At 35.4% G+C, this 16,354-nt stretch overlaps 1 protein-coding gene across 2 annotated transcripts; it reads left to right on the top strand.

Annotated features, from left to right (window-relative positions):
* Positions 1-11,095: 11,095 nt before the first annotated feature.
* Positions 11,096-15,214, top strand: SGS3 (XS domain-containing protein / XS zinc finger domain-containing protein-like protein). Of its 2 annotated transcripts, none has more exons than XM_078578339.1 (6): positions 11,096-11,197; positions 11,679-12,724; positions 13,435-13,729; positions 13,819-14,063; positions 14,555-14,697; positions 14,801-15,214. In XM_078578339.1, the coding sequence occupies exons 2-6, from the start codon at positions 11,699-11,701 to the stop codon at positions 15,021-15,023; spliced, it is 1,932 nt and encodes a 643-aa protein (XP_078434465.1). In that variant the 5' UTR covers positions 11,096-11,197; positions 11,679-11,698; the 3' UTR covers positions 15,024-15,214. The 2 variants fall into 2 exon arrangements, with proteins under 2 accessions (XP_078434465.1, XP_078434466.1); XM_078578340.1 differs by having other exon boundaries at positions 11,111-11,212.
* Positions 15,215-16,354: the final 1,140 nt, after the last annotated feature.

Here is a 16,354-nt window from a genome sequence, read left to right on the forward strand (position 1 = left end):
ACGATGGTGTCGGATTTTCTAATATATTCGACATATTATTTTATTAATAATAATAATATATCTAATAATAGTATTTTATAACTAAAATTTTCCAAGTTTATTTCATATATCTAATTACTTTGCTTATGTCTCTTACTTGGTGTTCGTGTTCGGATTGAATAATAAATGATGTGGAAAAGAGGAAATTATACATATAAATATGTGTAAATTCGAATGCCAGCATATTAACTTAATAATTTGAATAATTTAATTGATAAAAAAGTCTGATGTTGATAAAAATAAAATTAACTTGCATCCTTTTGTCGTCTTCTTTACACTAAATTATCCTTATTTTTGGGCATATAATTTATAATCTGACTGTTTGAAGTAAAAAATGAAACATTATTAAAACCCCAGATTATTAAAAAATTGGCAATTCGTACTCAGAGTGGACCAGTTTTTCGATGTATATGAGCAGTGTGCATGGGTCTGCATGTCATGTTAGTCTCCATTATCTCTTCTTCCAATTAGACAAACTCTGCGATCAAATGATTCATGAGATAAAAAACTAACAAATATGTGTGGCCTTTTGAAGTCATGATCAGTGGAAATAAACAACAACTTGCAAAAATCATGCAATTAACAGACTGATTTTGCAGCATATTAATCTAAAGGTGCCACCTTTCAAATTAAAAAAAGAATGATTATGAAAACATAAGATTATTAATCAACTAGTAATTTGGACAGAGAATCAACTATCTGGTTCTATCTAACATCATTCATGGGTTTGCATGTTACATAATTGGCAGCCCCTATAATCTTGCGACTACAAAAGGATGTAAGTTATTTTAATTAGACGAAGTCTGTGATTAAAAGATTACTGCATGTAAATTAAATGAAATTACAGCAGGCACTTTGTCAACACAATCAGCGAATGCAATTACAACTTGATTAGAAAAAAATCAAAGTCAAACTTGATTATAGTTTGAATATTATCAGCTTCCAACTTTAATAATAGTGAAACCTTGATAAGTTTTGACCTGATCAGAGTCTAAATCTGATCAAGTAAAGACCTCTACATAGGTCAACTGCGATCAGAATTGAGTTCTGATCAGAGTCAATCTCTGACTAGATTTCAACTGTGATAAATTTGACTTGATTTGAGTTTTAATCAAATTGGGTACAAACCTATCCAAAGGAAAACCAGTTAGAACTAAGTGCTGATCAGAATAAGAACTTGATAAGAGCTAAGCTATAATCAAAGTCTAACCTAGATCAGCTTTGATCTGATTAGATCATAAACCTGATCAGTTCCAAATTTCTACAATGGTATTAGGTTATTATCAAAATTAAGTTATTATCAAAGTGAGAACCTGATAAGATGTAAGGTATGATCATAATTTGACAATAATTAGATTCCAATCCTGATTCTGTCAAATTCTGATCAGAGTTAAACTGTGATCAGGTTTCAGTTCTGATGAGATTTCACATCTACAAAGTTTTGGACTGGATCTTAGTTTCCCAAATACTCAGAGTCCAAATCTGATTGTGGTCGAACTCTTGTTCTATACAAAACTTTGTAAAGGTGAGTTCTCATCAGAACTGATTCCAACAAAGGCAAGAATTCAATCATAGCTAAGCTCTGATCACCGTTTGACAATAATTAGAGTCCAACTCATATCAAAGTCAAAGTCTGATGGGATTTGAACTGTGTTAAGGTTTGATCTGATCATAGTCTAAATCTGAATAAATCTCATTAGGTTGAAACCTTTATCAAAGTGAACAATAATTATAATTGAGTTTTGATTGGAGTGAGAACCTGTGATAACATGCATTTATACTACCTTATATGATCACATTTACATGTTTATTTGCATTAAATCACTCATATTTTCATTTATAGAATGATTTTCTGAATTTTCTATATTTTTTGGGATTTTTCTAACAATAGATTCTATAAGAATATAATATTTGAGACAAAATATGATTTTTCTGGAATATTTGACATTAAATTTTGAAAAATATGATTTTTTTGAGTCAAAATATATATTAATACGTGTTTTTTGGCGTTTTATTTTATGTAATATGAAATTTTAAGTATTTTGCTTTTTTATGGCGTAGGGTGACGTGGCGCACTGATGTGTTGCCACGTCAGCATCGAGAAAGAGGTTTTGTTTATTTGATTTTTGTCCTTTTGTCATGTACACGCGGCACAGAATACAAAAAGCCACGGAATACGAAAAAGCCACGGAATACGAAAAGCCACAGAATACCAAGTGCTGTGACTTCTTAACAGGCACGAAACAGATGACATCGATGAGGAGAGAGAAGAAAATAAAGGCTAAGATTGCAACAACTTCAAACGGCCATAACTTTTGATCTACCATTCCGATTGAGCTAAAAATTTTGGTGTTGCTTCATCTTCCCCTCCTCTTTCTATCCATATTCTCTGATCTATAAATAGAGTCCTGGATCATTGTAAAAATCATCTTGAACTTGCTTCCTACTTTTGTGGGCCGATTGAAATTTAGTGAGTTTTGATTTCCATTAAGAGTGTTCTTGGTGTCCTGAGTGTGTGGGGAGAAGCATTGGAGAAGAGGGGGAGCTTACCAGCACTCATAAATTTCCGTGATCCTGGCGGAACGTAAGGATCTAATGTAAGTATCATCGTCTTGCGTTGTCTCTTTCCCTACGCCATAGTTAACGTAATTAGGGTTTATCATCGAACTTGCACTCTCATTTTACTCTCGTTTCTCGTCTCACCATCCTCGCCATCGTACCACTCCATATCCAACCACTATCCTCGTTCTTACCGTCGACATCGTCATATCCATCTCAAATGCTGAATCTTCTCTTTATGTTAATTTAACTTATAAATTATGTAATTTTGATCGATATCACGAGCTAACATCCTCGAATCTTGTTTCCGTCGATCTTCTCGTCAATCATCACTAGTATAAGAAAATAATTCCTTAATCATCATTCCTTGTGGAGACGATCTGTACTCATCACTAACTACGTATTTTTAAGTACGGTTAAACATATATTTTTATTGAATAATCTCAATCACCAACGATGAATTTTAACCCTAAAATTGAGATTATCAACCTGGTCAGAGTTATGCTTTGATCAGAGCTCCAATTTTATCAATATCTATGTTATTATAGTCAAAATTTGATATGAGTAGAGTCATATGGTGTGATAAGTTAATGATATACATCATAATTTTATATAATCGCAAGAAAATATAATCTTTAATTAAACAAGAGGGAGAACCAATATGAAAACATGAATGTAATTATTGATGGACCTTTCCCTCCACGCCAAGTGGGAACGTTGTGCAAAAAGAGAACAAACAAGGTGGTTGAAACATGTTTCCACAAGTGTAAGATATAAAGAGACGGTTTATACATCTTTGTTTACCAATCTTCTTGTGGAGGTTCATCATTAGATTATCCTTCAATCATATAGATATCCTGAATATTCATTAAATACACTACCTTGTTGCTTTCAATGTATTGTTGTTGCAATCAGCACTTCAATACACAAAGATGGACATGTTCCATACCAAAATCATAGAAAATTTTATGTGAAAGTTCCTCACACATTGGAGAAAACTCTTTTCATTGGTCCAGACGGTCCTTTTTTGTAGGAGGCTGTGAGGCTTGCTCACCGCTTAGATTTTCATCATCCGTTTCCTCCCAAATGTCCTCAGCACAGATGTCATTTATAAGTTCCCAAATGTATGTCACCAAGGCTTCACAATATTCAGGTATAATCTGAACCAATTTAATTTGTGGATCTTGAAATGAAACTAACTGATTATGCATTGGTTCCTCAAAAATGGGGCTCATATTTGGAGGGCTGCTTTCCTTTGGTTCCATATGTGAATTGGATGGATGCATGTTAATCCACCGTGAGTACACCACCACTAGGGCAGACATGTCATTGGTCAATGGCATTGACCTGTTCAACCACTAGGGAGGATGTTGATAGATGAAAAAATTGTTTTTGTTCTGACACATCTCAACCTACATCTGAAATTATGAGCTTTTCTTTATACATTTAGAAATCAAGCAAAATGTGCTGCCACTTTTCATTCATTTTGAATCAGAAAATTTCTCTTGGTGTGCTTTCCAACTCTAAAGAACATCTAATAGAGAACTTTTTTATATGGAGCCTTCCGCATTTCATGTATGGATTTCCAAATTAATATTCACATCCAGCACCGGTTTTATGTTATTTGACTATCCTCCTCCCATCATTTGATGAAAATATAGTGATAACACCCAAAATTTGGCGTTTAATTGAAGTAATTTGCACAATTTTATTCTTTAAAGAGTTTAAAATAGCTTTGTTATCATATATTTACATGTTAATTATTATTTCAAGTGAAATTTGATTTTATTATAATTTTATTTTCATTTATTAATTTTATGAAATTTATATAGTCTTGGAATAACTCAATTTAAATGGAAATGGCAGGTTTAAAAATTAAATTTAACGCTAATTAATGTGGGGATGAATTACTGAATTTTCTATATTTTTCTAGACTTTATTATTTTTTGGGAATTTATTCGAAGAAGAACTGAATTTTAAATAGAAAAATATAATTATAAGGACAATAGTATTTTAAATCAATTTCTAAAATCGGATCGGAGGGTATTCTCTGATAATTTGGTTGCAAATATACCCTTAAAACAGCTCTCAGTCGTGCGTTGCAGACGTAAAGATCTGATTAAAAATATTCTTAGAGTTTTATTGAATTAATATCGATTTTTCTATAGTTTTTCAGAGAAATATGGAGGAGAGAGAAAGTGGAGGGGCATATTTACAATTTTTTTGGGCGGCATCTGTTTGCGCTTGCGAATTAAAACAAGGAATTTTGTGCAAAACTCCAAGAAAATGATTTTGCGAGGCAATGTGGCTAAATCCCGGCCGTCGGAAGAGAATCCGACAACTTAAATGCAATCCGTAGATGCATCTTTTGAGGGCGGTAAGTGCACTGCCTGTGCTGTGCATACAAAGATGCACGCATGGGATGTGACGTGGCAACTTGTGATTGTGTGACACTAGTAAAAACACACAAGTAAGTGTGGTTTGAAACACACAGGTAAGTGAGGAGGTCAAGATGAGAAAACCCATGAAATTTGAGCTCAATCTGACTTCAGGATTAAGAGTAATTAATAAATAAAAATTGACCAATCTGAGCTATTAGATCAATATTCATTTATTTGATATAAATTTTGAAAGACCCACACTACGTGTTGATTGCTGATTGGCTGGCGATATTTAGAACTTTTTTGGCACCTCCTCTCTCGGCGCGCCATGTACGGCCGTCCTGAAATTAAGAGAGAAAAAAATAATAGAAATACATTTTAAAATGCACTTGTGCATTTTTACTAGCACCACCCAATCACAAATTGCCACGTCACCTCCTGTGTGCGCGCTTTGTATGCGCCCCACGGGCGGTGCACTTACAACCCAAAAGAGATATTTCTACTAATGTATTCAATCCGTCGGATTCTTTTCTGGCAGGCGAGATCATGCCACGTGTCCCCGCAAAATCAAATTCTTGAAGTTGTGCTCAAAAGCCCCTGCTTTTATTTGCACTCCCAACTTGTCGCTGCCGAAAAGTAATTGTACATGTGCCCCTCTGCTTTTTCTCTCCTCCATATTTCCCTAACGAAATATAGAAAATCCAGATAAATTATATCAGACCCTACAAATATTTTTACTGGATTTTATGCCTGCAACACACGACCGAGAGCTATTATAAGGGCATATTTTACAATAAAAATTTAAAAATAGTCCATCCAACTTTAGAAATTACTTTGAACTCCTATTTTTGTTATAACAATATCCTTTTTTATTTAAAAATTCATTTCTTCCTCGAATAAATTACCAAAAAAATCAATAAAATTCTAGAGAAATCTAGAAAGTGCAGTCATTTATCCCACCATTAATTAACAAAAAATAAAATTTTAAAACTGCCATATCCATTTAAAAAGAGTTAGTCTAAGCTTAAATAAATTCCATAAAATTCATAAATTATTAGAAAATTAGGAAAAAATCAAAATTCACTTGGAAAAGTAATTAACATGTAAATATATGATAAAAACAATATTTTAAACTCTTTTAATGGATAAAATTGTGCGAATTACTTTAATTAAATACCAAATTTAGGGTGTATTGGATAGTTGCAATAATTTGACTCACCCATGTAGAAAATATCTTAAGCACCTCAAAGGTATGTATCATCGTGCCATTCATCTTCCGAATCCTCATTGACTAGATCCATGCCTCATTAAGGGTGAGTACTCAAGGGATTCACAAGGCTTTTAGAACATCTTAAATGATAAGGTTGATGATGTGTACCATGGTAGGCATGTGGTGAGATGTATCCCATGTAGGGATTTCTTATCACAGTGCTCAAGTCAATGATGTAATAATTTATGCATTGTTTATTCACTCGTCTGTGCTAATAGTTAACTTTTTTGAATAGTCAAAGTCCACCAAAACTTTTGTTAGAAATTGTGAAACATACACCATGCTATGCAGGCCCGTCCATTTTCTTTATTTCCATGACACATTCTTGAAGCCTCTAGATGTCATTAACATAATGAAAAATCATTCCCAATAATAAAATCATATTCTCACACATCGAGGTGTCAACCATTAGGTAGACACTTACAATGTTGGAGAGGAACTGTCAACTTTTGCTTATTTTCTATGAAGAAGACATTATCTTAGGTAAAATGGTCTTCAATCGTGGTATTCTTATCTTCTGATAATACAATGAAATTTATCTAATATTCTGTCATCAATCACAGTCCATTGTTGGTTGATTAACATATCATTTTATTAACATTTCATTGGTTCACTCAAATGCCGTACATAGTAATTGTGCATCTCTACTAATGCATCTCTCATTTTAAGAACATATTGTTGTTCAACATAAAGCAGATTGACCTTAGTTTCTTTTACTTTTTTCCCTTTGAGAAAATCATGAAGTTTCTTATGGCTCTTCCACAAGTGCCTCCAAACAATTATTGAATTATTGTCATTGTTCCTCTAAATAATAATGGTCATTGGATGGTTTTTAACACTACACGTCATGAAATAGTAACAATTGGACTAACACTCATCAGAGTGATGGAAATATATGTGGCTGGAAAGCCAATCACACATTCCATATCGTTCCATGTTAATTAATAGAACATGTTCATTATAGTGCACGTGCTGATAATGAAGTCCATGAATACACGATATGAATTAGTGAATTATGATGAGATTATTCGACAGAGATCACTAGACTTTAATCATGTGTTCTAAATATTCCTATTCGAAGTATATGCGATAAAAACATCGAAGTATCCAGATAGAATAGCATTATCTATCCTCACTCATATGATGAGTATGGTTGCTCCCATAGGCATTATATGGAGACACAAAATATAGATAGTGGGTGCTCTTTAGTGGAAGGATTTCATTGAATTGATCGGTACAAATCTCTGAATAGTATTATACCAAACTCTCAATCAAGTTGATTCACGTCACTATTGTGTAAGTGGTCCTTAGAATTGAGACACCAAAGATGCCTTTTGGACGGACAATTGTACTTCAAATATGATGTATGTGTCCCTAATCATGGGATTCTAAATAGTCTTAGTTTGAGAGAATCAAGAAGTTCATGAAGACGATTGAGTGGTCAAGATGGGATCGTCCACCCTTAGTATAAGAGGTGACAGCTCAAGGAAGATGATGCGATGAAGTCCTTGGCCAAGGCAATGAAATATCAGAGAAGAGTTCTTCGATGATTTCCGATTGAGTGGTCAAGATGGGACCGATTAGGGTTTGACAGTTGACCATACCCTAAGTTGTCCAAGGAGCGTCAAGTGGATGAGGGACTATACATGTAAGGTAAATGATGATGAACAGGTTTCATGAGCGAGTCGATACACACTCCTTTGTATCTTCTAGAACACGAGGTGTAACTTGGCTCCCCACATGTTGGAGACTCGATCTGTCGATTGGGTTAAATCGATACGACATTAGTTAATCTATATATTGATATAGTTAATTAATTTGGAAGGCCAATAAAAGTTATTGGGTCAGTAGAGTTGTTAACAAGACTGATACATGGGCCTAGAGGGTCACACGCAAATTGTCTTTTGGACGTCGGAAGATATGCTTAAGTTTTGGGGGTTTTTATGAAAAATACCCACTTAATATGAATAGGGGAAGACCTTGAATGAAATTCACCCAGGCCAGAATTGTTCAGGGGCCTTTCCCCTTATTCTCCCTTCTCCCCAAAACCCCTCTCCATGCCCGATGCGATTGGGATGGCGTAATGACGACAGTGGAGGTAGAATGGGGCTCGTCAACGAGAAGGAGGAGACTCGATGTGCCGAGGATTGTGTGGATACGTCTAGAGGCTGCACACATGAGCAGCTCGAATCGTCTCGCTCCGGGATCCAAGAAATCACAGATGCGATCCGTGGAAAGGTACTTCGTTTCATGGTTTTATCGATGCCGTACGATTTCGCAAAAGTCTTCCGCTGCGTGTCGTTTTAATTTCTTCATCTAGATATAGACCTCTAGAACCCAACAGATCCAATCATAGACAAACTCTAATCAGAGTTTCACATCAAACTTGATTAAAGTATAACAAGCTTGAGAGGCCCTTGCTTGGGTGTGTGAAGGTCATCTATGAGAAGAAAATTGGGGAGGAGGAGAGTTGGGCACTTCTAAATTATGAATATTTTTCAAAAGCAATGGAAATTAAGATGGTTATCATTAGCCATTTTCATATATAACATGAATGAATATATAAAATATCAAATAAAATTATTAAAATCATATATAAATATATCATAAACTTAATGTTTGTCAAATCTAAAATGTCCTTCTTTCCAAATTCTGAGATAATAGTTAAAACTATTTTTCGATACATCTTAGAATATAATAAACACTTTATGATCAAACCATCCATTCAATTGTTTTAAAAAATGAGTTATATTCAATAAAAGGTCAATTCCAAATAATATAAATTATATATTTTAAAATCAAATATTTTATGACATGAATATCTGATATTCTTCCATATTAAAAATATATCTGGATAGAGAGTATCGCACAGAGTATTTGTCAAAATAACTTAAAGTTTAATTTACACAACTAACATTAATCACTATTTTAATATAGCATGAAAGTAACATCGTGTACTTCATATGATAACGAGGTTAGTTTTCTCTTGTACAACCTATACCTAATAGCCGTTTAACCTTAACTGGTATGTACGGCAGGGATTTTCAAATTATCCTAGGGAAAAAACACATATGATAATATTTTTGCATTCAAAGATTTGATGCATAGGAGAAATTTATGATTATTTACTAGAGATAAGATAATCAAGTCCATCATTCCCACTTCTATGCCCAATAACTCTTATGTTATCCTCTTGATTATAAAACTTGAAGTATAAATCTTTTGTACACTTCCACATGCCTTGGAAAATAATTAAAACTCTAAGAAAAGTCTAATGCAGACTAGAGTTTCACTCTAACCAGAGCTGACTTCTGATCAAAGACAGACTCTGAATCGTTGTTTGATCTGATAAAGATGTGATCTTAATTAGATTCAAATACTTAAATGAGTTTGCACTTTTATAAGAACTGACAGTTGCTCAGAGTTGGACACTGATCAATGTCCAATTCTAACTAGAGGCAAAATGATCTTAGCTCTATGAATTAAGAGATGTGCAATTTTGTGTGGTGTTCAGTGGAAAATTTCTGCACAAATTTGTATTGCATGTCGCACATGGGCTTTGGTGCAATTGATTTTCCACACAGTTGGTGAAAAAAATTGTACAGCATCAGACGCCCATATCTACTTCTCTCTCTCTCTCTCTCTTGTTGTTCCTGCTCTGTAACTCTGTGTCTTGCTGATTAAAACACATTCTCTCTCCATCTCTTTCCCGCTCAGAATTAGTGTTTCCCTCCAATATGTATCTTGATGTCTATGAAAAATGAGATCGTTTCAGATGACGATATCGCATATCAAGACATATATCACAATTGCAGCAGGTACATATTGGGATGGATATCACCATCAAGTTGACAATGGCAGATATCAAGACTGAATATCAGGCATCAGATCTTGGTTATAAGATTCAACACACACATATTGGAAATCAGAAAAAGATTATATATATATATATATATGTGAGAGACATAGAGAAAAACAATGAGAAATAAAGCCAGAGACATATCAAGAGAGATTAAGAAAGTCATAAATTTTTATATGTTGATACTCATAGTAAAAATTAAATTATTTACTGATAGAGATAAGTAGATAGAGTGAGAAATGCCTAGATATATAAAATTATTATTTATATAGATTAATAAGGCTACCAATGTTTAGTTAACAGTAAAATTATAAAAATAGAAAGATATACTAATGGAGAGAGGAACAACGAGATAGAGATTAATAAATTTAACAATGTTAACGCTGATAATTCCTCTACAAATAAAATAGAGAGTGACAAAAAGGGTTGATTAATAAATTTATGAATATTTACCTTAAGATTAATGATAAAAACAAGAGAGAAAGAGCGAGTAACAAAGAGAGAAAAAGGGAGAGAGGAAAAATGACACACACACACACATACACACATATATATGTATATGTATATATATATATATATGTTGTTGGGTTCAGTGCCTTGGTTCAACCATGGAAAGCATAGTTTCCAAGATGTAGAAGCGTGAATTGATTCTCAATCAATCTATAAAATCAACATTTATTTTTGTTCCTTTGCGTTTATTTTTCTGAACCTTTCAATTGCTGTTTATGATGTATACTACCATGACGCTCTTGACAACATTAAGAAGACACCTTGTTGTGTTCTCTCTTCCACTAATGACTAATTATGTTATTCTCTATAAACTAGAATCAACTTATTCACATACAGGACTTCATTGATATGAAACAGTCAATTTAGTGTTTTTTTACTTAAAAGCGATTTAAACGTCATCCGTCCGAAGCGTCATCCAACGTCATCCGTCCAGAAACCTTAAAATTCGAAAAAAAATTAGGATTCTCTAACATAAACAGTCAACCGCCTACATATACTGATATTGAGCAGCTCTATAGATCGAGTTCTTCCACAGCTCAAGAACGAGGGCTTTGGGAGAAACCCTTCTTCGTCGTTTCGGCGAGTATTTTCACTGTATTTTCTGTTCTTTCCGGCTACGTTTCCCTCTATATATCACTCAATCACTGCATGCTTGTTCAGTTCATTGATTCCGCCGCTTTCACGTTTTTCCATTGCCGAATATGGTTTTCTTTGACCTCTATAGTTCTGCTTAGGCATGTGAATTGAGGTTGCTGTTTATTTTTTTCCCTGTACGAGTCTTGCGTTTTCTTTTCATGCATTACCGTATTTGTTACTGAAAGAAGAGCTGCTCCATTCTTATGGGGTTTGCGCATTATCCGTTATTTCTCCTTCCTTGCATTTTGATCTTCCTCTATTCATTCCGCTTCGAATCTCCGATCCTTGAAAACTCCTCGTATTCATCCATCGTTTTTATGAATTCTTTACTTCCGAATTCGGATGACCTTGGCATGGTTTAAGGTGTCCAAATCAAAGATCCCCATTATCTTAGTCTATTTTGAGATTGAAATGTTTTTCTCAGGTGGTTGTTTAAAATTTCTAATGAGCTCAAGAGCAAGTGCGAACAAGAATTCTAATGGGGTTTCCGGATCTTCTCGAGCTTCAAAGGGAAAGCAAGTCGAGGGTTCCCCGACCTCAGACAACAACGCAAGAATCCAACAGTTGTCCCAAGGTGTAGCAACCATGAACATGGAGAATGAGCAGGATGGTGGCTGGGAACTGCCAAAGAAGTCAAAGAACAAAGGTGGTAATCCTCCCAAGCAATGGCCTGCTCCAACAAATGGATCAAAAACATGGGCTCCTGCAGAAAAATCAGGCCAAGGAAGAGGAAAAACCATCGTAGAAGCTAGTGGCCCCGGAACGCCTGGTGGAAGAACTGGCCTACAAAACCAGCCGGGCAAAGGAAGCTACAATTCAAAATCGCAGGGTAACAACAATTGGGAGTCTGCTTATATGACTCCAAATCATTCTGTCGTCCCACCACCCCTTCAAAACGGCTGGCAGTGGGCCGCACGAAACGGCCCAAATTCAAGACAAAAAGACAGTTACAATCCTGATTCTGATAAGGTAGAAGAAAAACCTGAGGAGGAGAGTGGTGGTGATGATGATGATGATGATGATGACTTTGTTGACTCAGATGATGACGTCAGTGACGAGTACGACTCCGATGCCAGTCAGAAAAGCTTTGAAACCCGGAAAAGAAATAAATGGTTTAAGGCATTTTTTGAAGCATTAGATAGCCTTAGCGTTGAAGAGATAAATGAGCCCACAAGGCAATGGCATTGCCCTGCTTGCCAGCGCGGACCTGGTGCTATTGATTGGTACAGAGGCCTGCAGCCCCTCATTACGCATGCGAAGACGAAGGGGTCCAAGAGAGTAAAACTCCATAGAGAGCTTGCAGAGCTTCTAGAAGAAGAAGTTCAGAGGAAGGGCACTGGCGTCGTGCCCATAGGTGAAGTTTTTGGAAAGTGGAAGGGCTTAAGTGATAAAACTCCTGATGTTGAGATTGTTTGGCCCCCGATGGTGGTTATTATGAATACCATACTCGAAAAGGATGATAATGACAAGGTGCCTTCGTTTTTTCTTGAATTATTTCCATTATTAATATCATTAGCAAGCTTTGCTTTGAATAAATTTTACTGACCTGATTTTTTCTTGTAACTCTCTTGCTCTATCGCACACATTAAAGTATTTGAGGATACTTTTTGGGTTGGATTAACTTTTCTTTCTTCCTACCTGTGGAATGTGATGGGAAATCAAGAATAAAATTTTGTTCCAATAAAATTTCTACACTAATGTTAATGCCATGAATTTTCTCCTAATCATCAGATCTCTACATGAAAGGGATCGACTATTTACTTGGTCTCTTTGCATCGTACATTATCAAAATGCACATAAAATGAACTCGTAATCTTTGAACGCGTGCTTGTTTATGATTGAAAAGTTGGATTAGCAGTTATATGCATGTATATTGATCTCAATACCTTGAGTTTTACTTCTTCGTATTGGTAAAAGTAAATATTGCATGTTTGGAACTATCTGAGCACATTCATATATATATATATATATATTTCCTTCTGACGCTCTCATTTTTTTCTAACTTTCTGGGTAATTACAATAAATAAAGAACTCTTTCTTGGTTTCACGCTGGCCTTATCATGTTTGTAGTTAATGTACATTAGCAGTTGTTTAGTGTATAACCAATTCTTTAGTGGCTCAGTTTGGACTGTCTGGCCATAACCCTTTGCGGTAGCATGACGTTTCTTTCTTTTGATCAGTGGATTGGGATGGGAAATCAAGAGCTGCTTGATTATTTCAAATCATATGAGGCTGTGAAAGCTCGCCACTCGTATGGTCCCCAAGGGCATCGTGGGATAAGTTTATTGATATTTGAGGCGACAGCCATTGGCTACATTGAAGCTCAACGCTTGCATGATCATTTTATCGATGAAGGAACTGACAGAGATGCATGGGAGCGCCGTCAAAAGCTTTTCTACCCAGGAGGACAGCGCCAGCTACATGGCTTTCTGGCCACTAAAGAGGACATTGATTGCTTCAATGTGCATTCACATGGTGTCTCTTCGGTCATAGAAATACAGATTATTTAAAATCCTGGGCCTTTTGGTAATATGATCTTATTTACTGGTAATTTTCCATCTTAGGTAAAACTAGACAGAAGTTTGAGATGAGATCCCGTCACGAGATGGTCGATCTTCCGTTGAAAAAGATGAATGCTGATAATCAGCAATTAATGTGGTACAAGAACAAGGCGGCAAAACAGCAACAACGTTCAAAGACACTTGAAGAGTCTCTCGGGATGTTTAGCCAAAGACTTCGCCAAACAAATGAAGAAAACAAGATGGTCAGGCTTCGGTCCAAAGAACAGCACGAAGAAAACAAGGCTGAGGTATAACCCACTAGTTTTGCTCTTTTTAAAGTAAAAAAACTCATCTAATATATTAACTTTAGTCAACTCTGAAAACATTCACCTACTTTTTTTTCTGTTTTTGTAAATAAAAAAAGTTTCCTTTATTTTCATCAGATTTTATTTCGTTCAACTGCTATATTGTTTTCCTGATCTTTTTACCGAGGCATTTCCTAATCACATTTAATGATAGAACCCAGATTCTGCTGGGATTATAAATTTCTGTAAACCTACACGTTCATCTTTATTATAAACACTGAGGGGGCCGGCAACTGAATTTGATTAAATTTTGAGTGAAAGGCTTCACGCTCATGGTCATTCCATTGTTCTTTACACCATCTTTTCTTAATTGATCGAACCTCAGCTGCATACGGCACTATAAGAAATAGATTTTCGTCAATAATTTTCACTGAGCATTTCCTTTAATCCTTTTCCTCTGAGCGAGTTCCATTGTTTCAATCCTTTAATTCTAGATGGACCAGCAAGATCGCTTCTTCAAGGAGCAGATGGACAAGATCCACAAGGCAATTGAGGACAAGGACAAAATTTTTGAGAAGCTTCTCCAGGACGAACGCACCAGGGCCAAACAGGGTCTCCAGAAAGAGCAAGGACCAAGGTGAGAATCATCATCATCATCATCATCATCATCATGTCTATAAATACACAATTTTGTCTCTTTTTATTTTTCAATTGCTCATTGGTTCGTCTCTCTGCCCCAGGAGAGAGGACCTTCTTCGCTTAATCAATGGGCAGGAGAATGAGGCGGCAGAGTTCCATTTGGAGAGGGAGAAACTTGAGCGAGCGCACGAAGAGAGGAAGGCAGCGATGCGGAAGAGACATCTTGAAGAAGAAGTGAGTCTCGAGAAGGAATTTGAGCAGGCCCTCACCACATTGAGGGGCAACTACGTCCCCGTAGGTATGAAGGCAGGTTCAGAGTTATAAAAGAATCGAACGTATAGAGAGGGTCAGAGGCTAACTTTTTTTTTGTTTCGCTTTCTATGCTGTTATGCTTTTTGTCTTGTTCCCTGAATTTCGAAGGCCTGTGCTTTTTGCCTTTTGGGTTCGATGGCTGATGGTCATTAGGATATGCATACATTATATTGTCATATAATGTCAGAGAGTTGTAGTTGACACATACTAATGCAGATTGGGGGTTATCTATACTAATGCCATTGCGTAAATGACGGATTTTGATGAATTATCAAGTGCAATGATTTATTGATGATATTAAATATCGTTGAATTTGCGTTGATGAGCTCTTACTGCTGCAACTTTACTTTGAATACTGTTACTTGCTTTATAGCGCATGGTACCATGAATAATTAAGCTTGAGCGAGCTAGTTTGCCCAGTTGACATCGCTCAATCCTTTGTTTAGCTGTGGATTGAGTTCTAACGATCGGCAGTACACGTTTATCTCCAATGGATTTATTTGATCATCAATTGGCGGTACATTTTCATACGGTTGTTATCTTTCAGCTGAGTAGATATTATTGCTCATAGCCCAAGTTTATTGTCTCAAATTTTAAACTGAATGATGCAATTCAGATACAGGAGATTCACGTTTTGAGCTCATGTACAGTAGCCAAATATCTGTAGCGTTTTCTGTACAATATTCAATTTTACTTAACAAAAAAGAGGTGAATTGAGAGAAAATATTTCAACGACTGCTCTTATTGCCATGTTCCCAGCCATTTGAATGGCGAGCTGACATGTTTGAACATGTATAAAAAAAGCTGGAGGATTCTTTTTTTAAAGATTTATTTTTGAGCCATGTAAATATTCCAATGAGTTCTCTAGAAAGCTCTCAGCCATGTAAACATACCTTGGACACAAATATAAATATTCCAATGAGTTCTCTAGAAAGCTCATGTCATTTTTTGCTCTTTTCTATGTTTTCATCATAGATCACTCTAATAGTTTTGCAGAGAGAAAAATCTACATTGAGTTGTTGATGCCTCTGCCAGAATTAATGTTGATACATACTAGAAATTTAACTCCAAAAGCAGGATTTACATAAGAAAGATAGACTCCATCCATTTGGGACCTACAAAAGCGAAATAGAAGCAATGCTGGTCTCAATGTGTTGATATTTATGTTTATCGATTTGTACATCTGAGATTGATATCTGATTTAGATCTATATTGATATCTACATATTTGTATGTGCAATCATAAACTCATCCCTGTATATCTACATGTGATTAATATGTATATCATATTCCTTTTAAAAAAGTATATCATATGTCTATCTCTAGCGGATGTGTTTTCAGCAG

The sequence above is a fragment of the Wolffia australiana genome, chromosome 7, assembly GCF_029677425.1.
Source record: "Wolffia australiana isolate 7733 chromosome 7, ASM2967742v1".
Taxonomy (NCBI): domain Eukaryota; kingdom Viridiplantae; phylum Streptophyta; class Magnoliopsida; order Alismatales; family Araceae; genus Wolffia; species Wolffia australiana.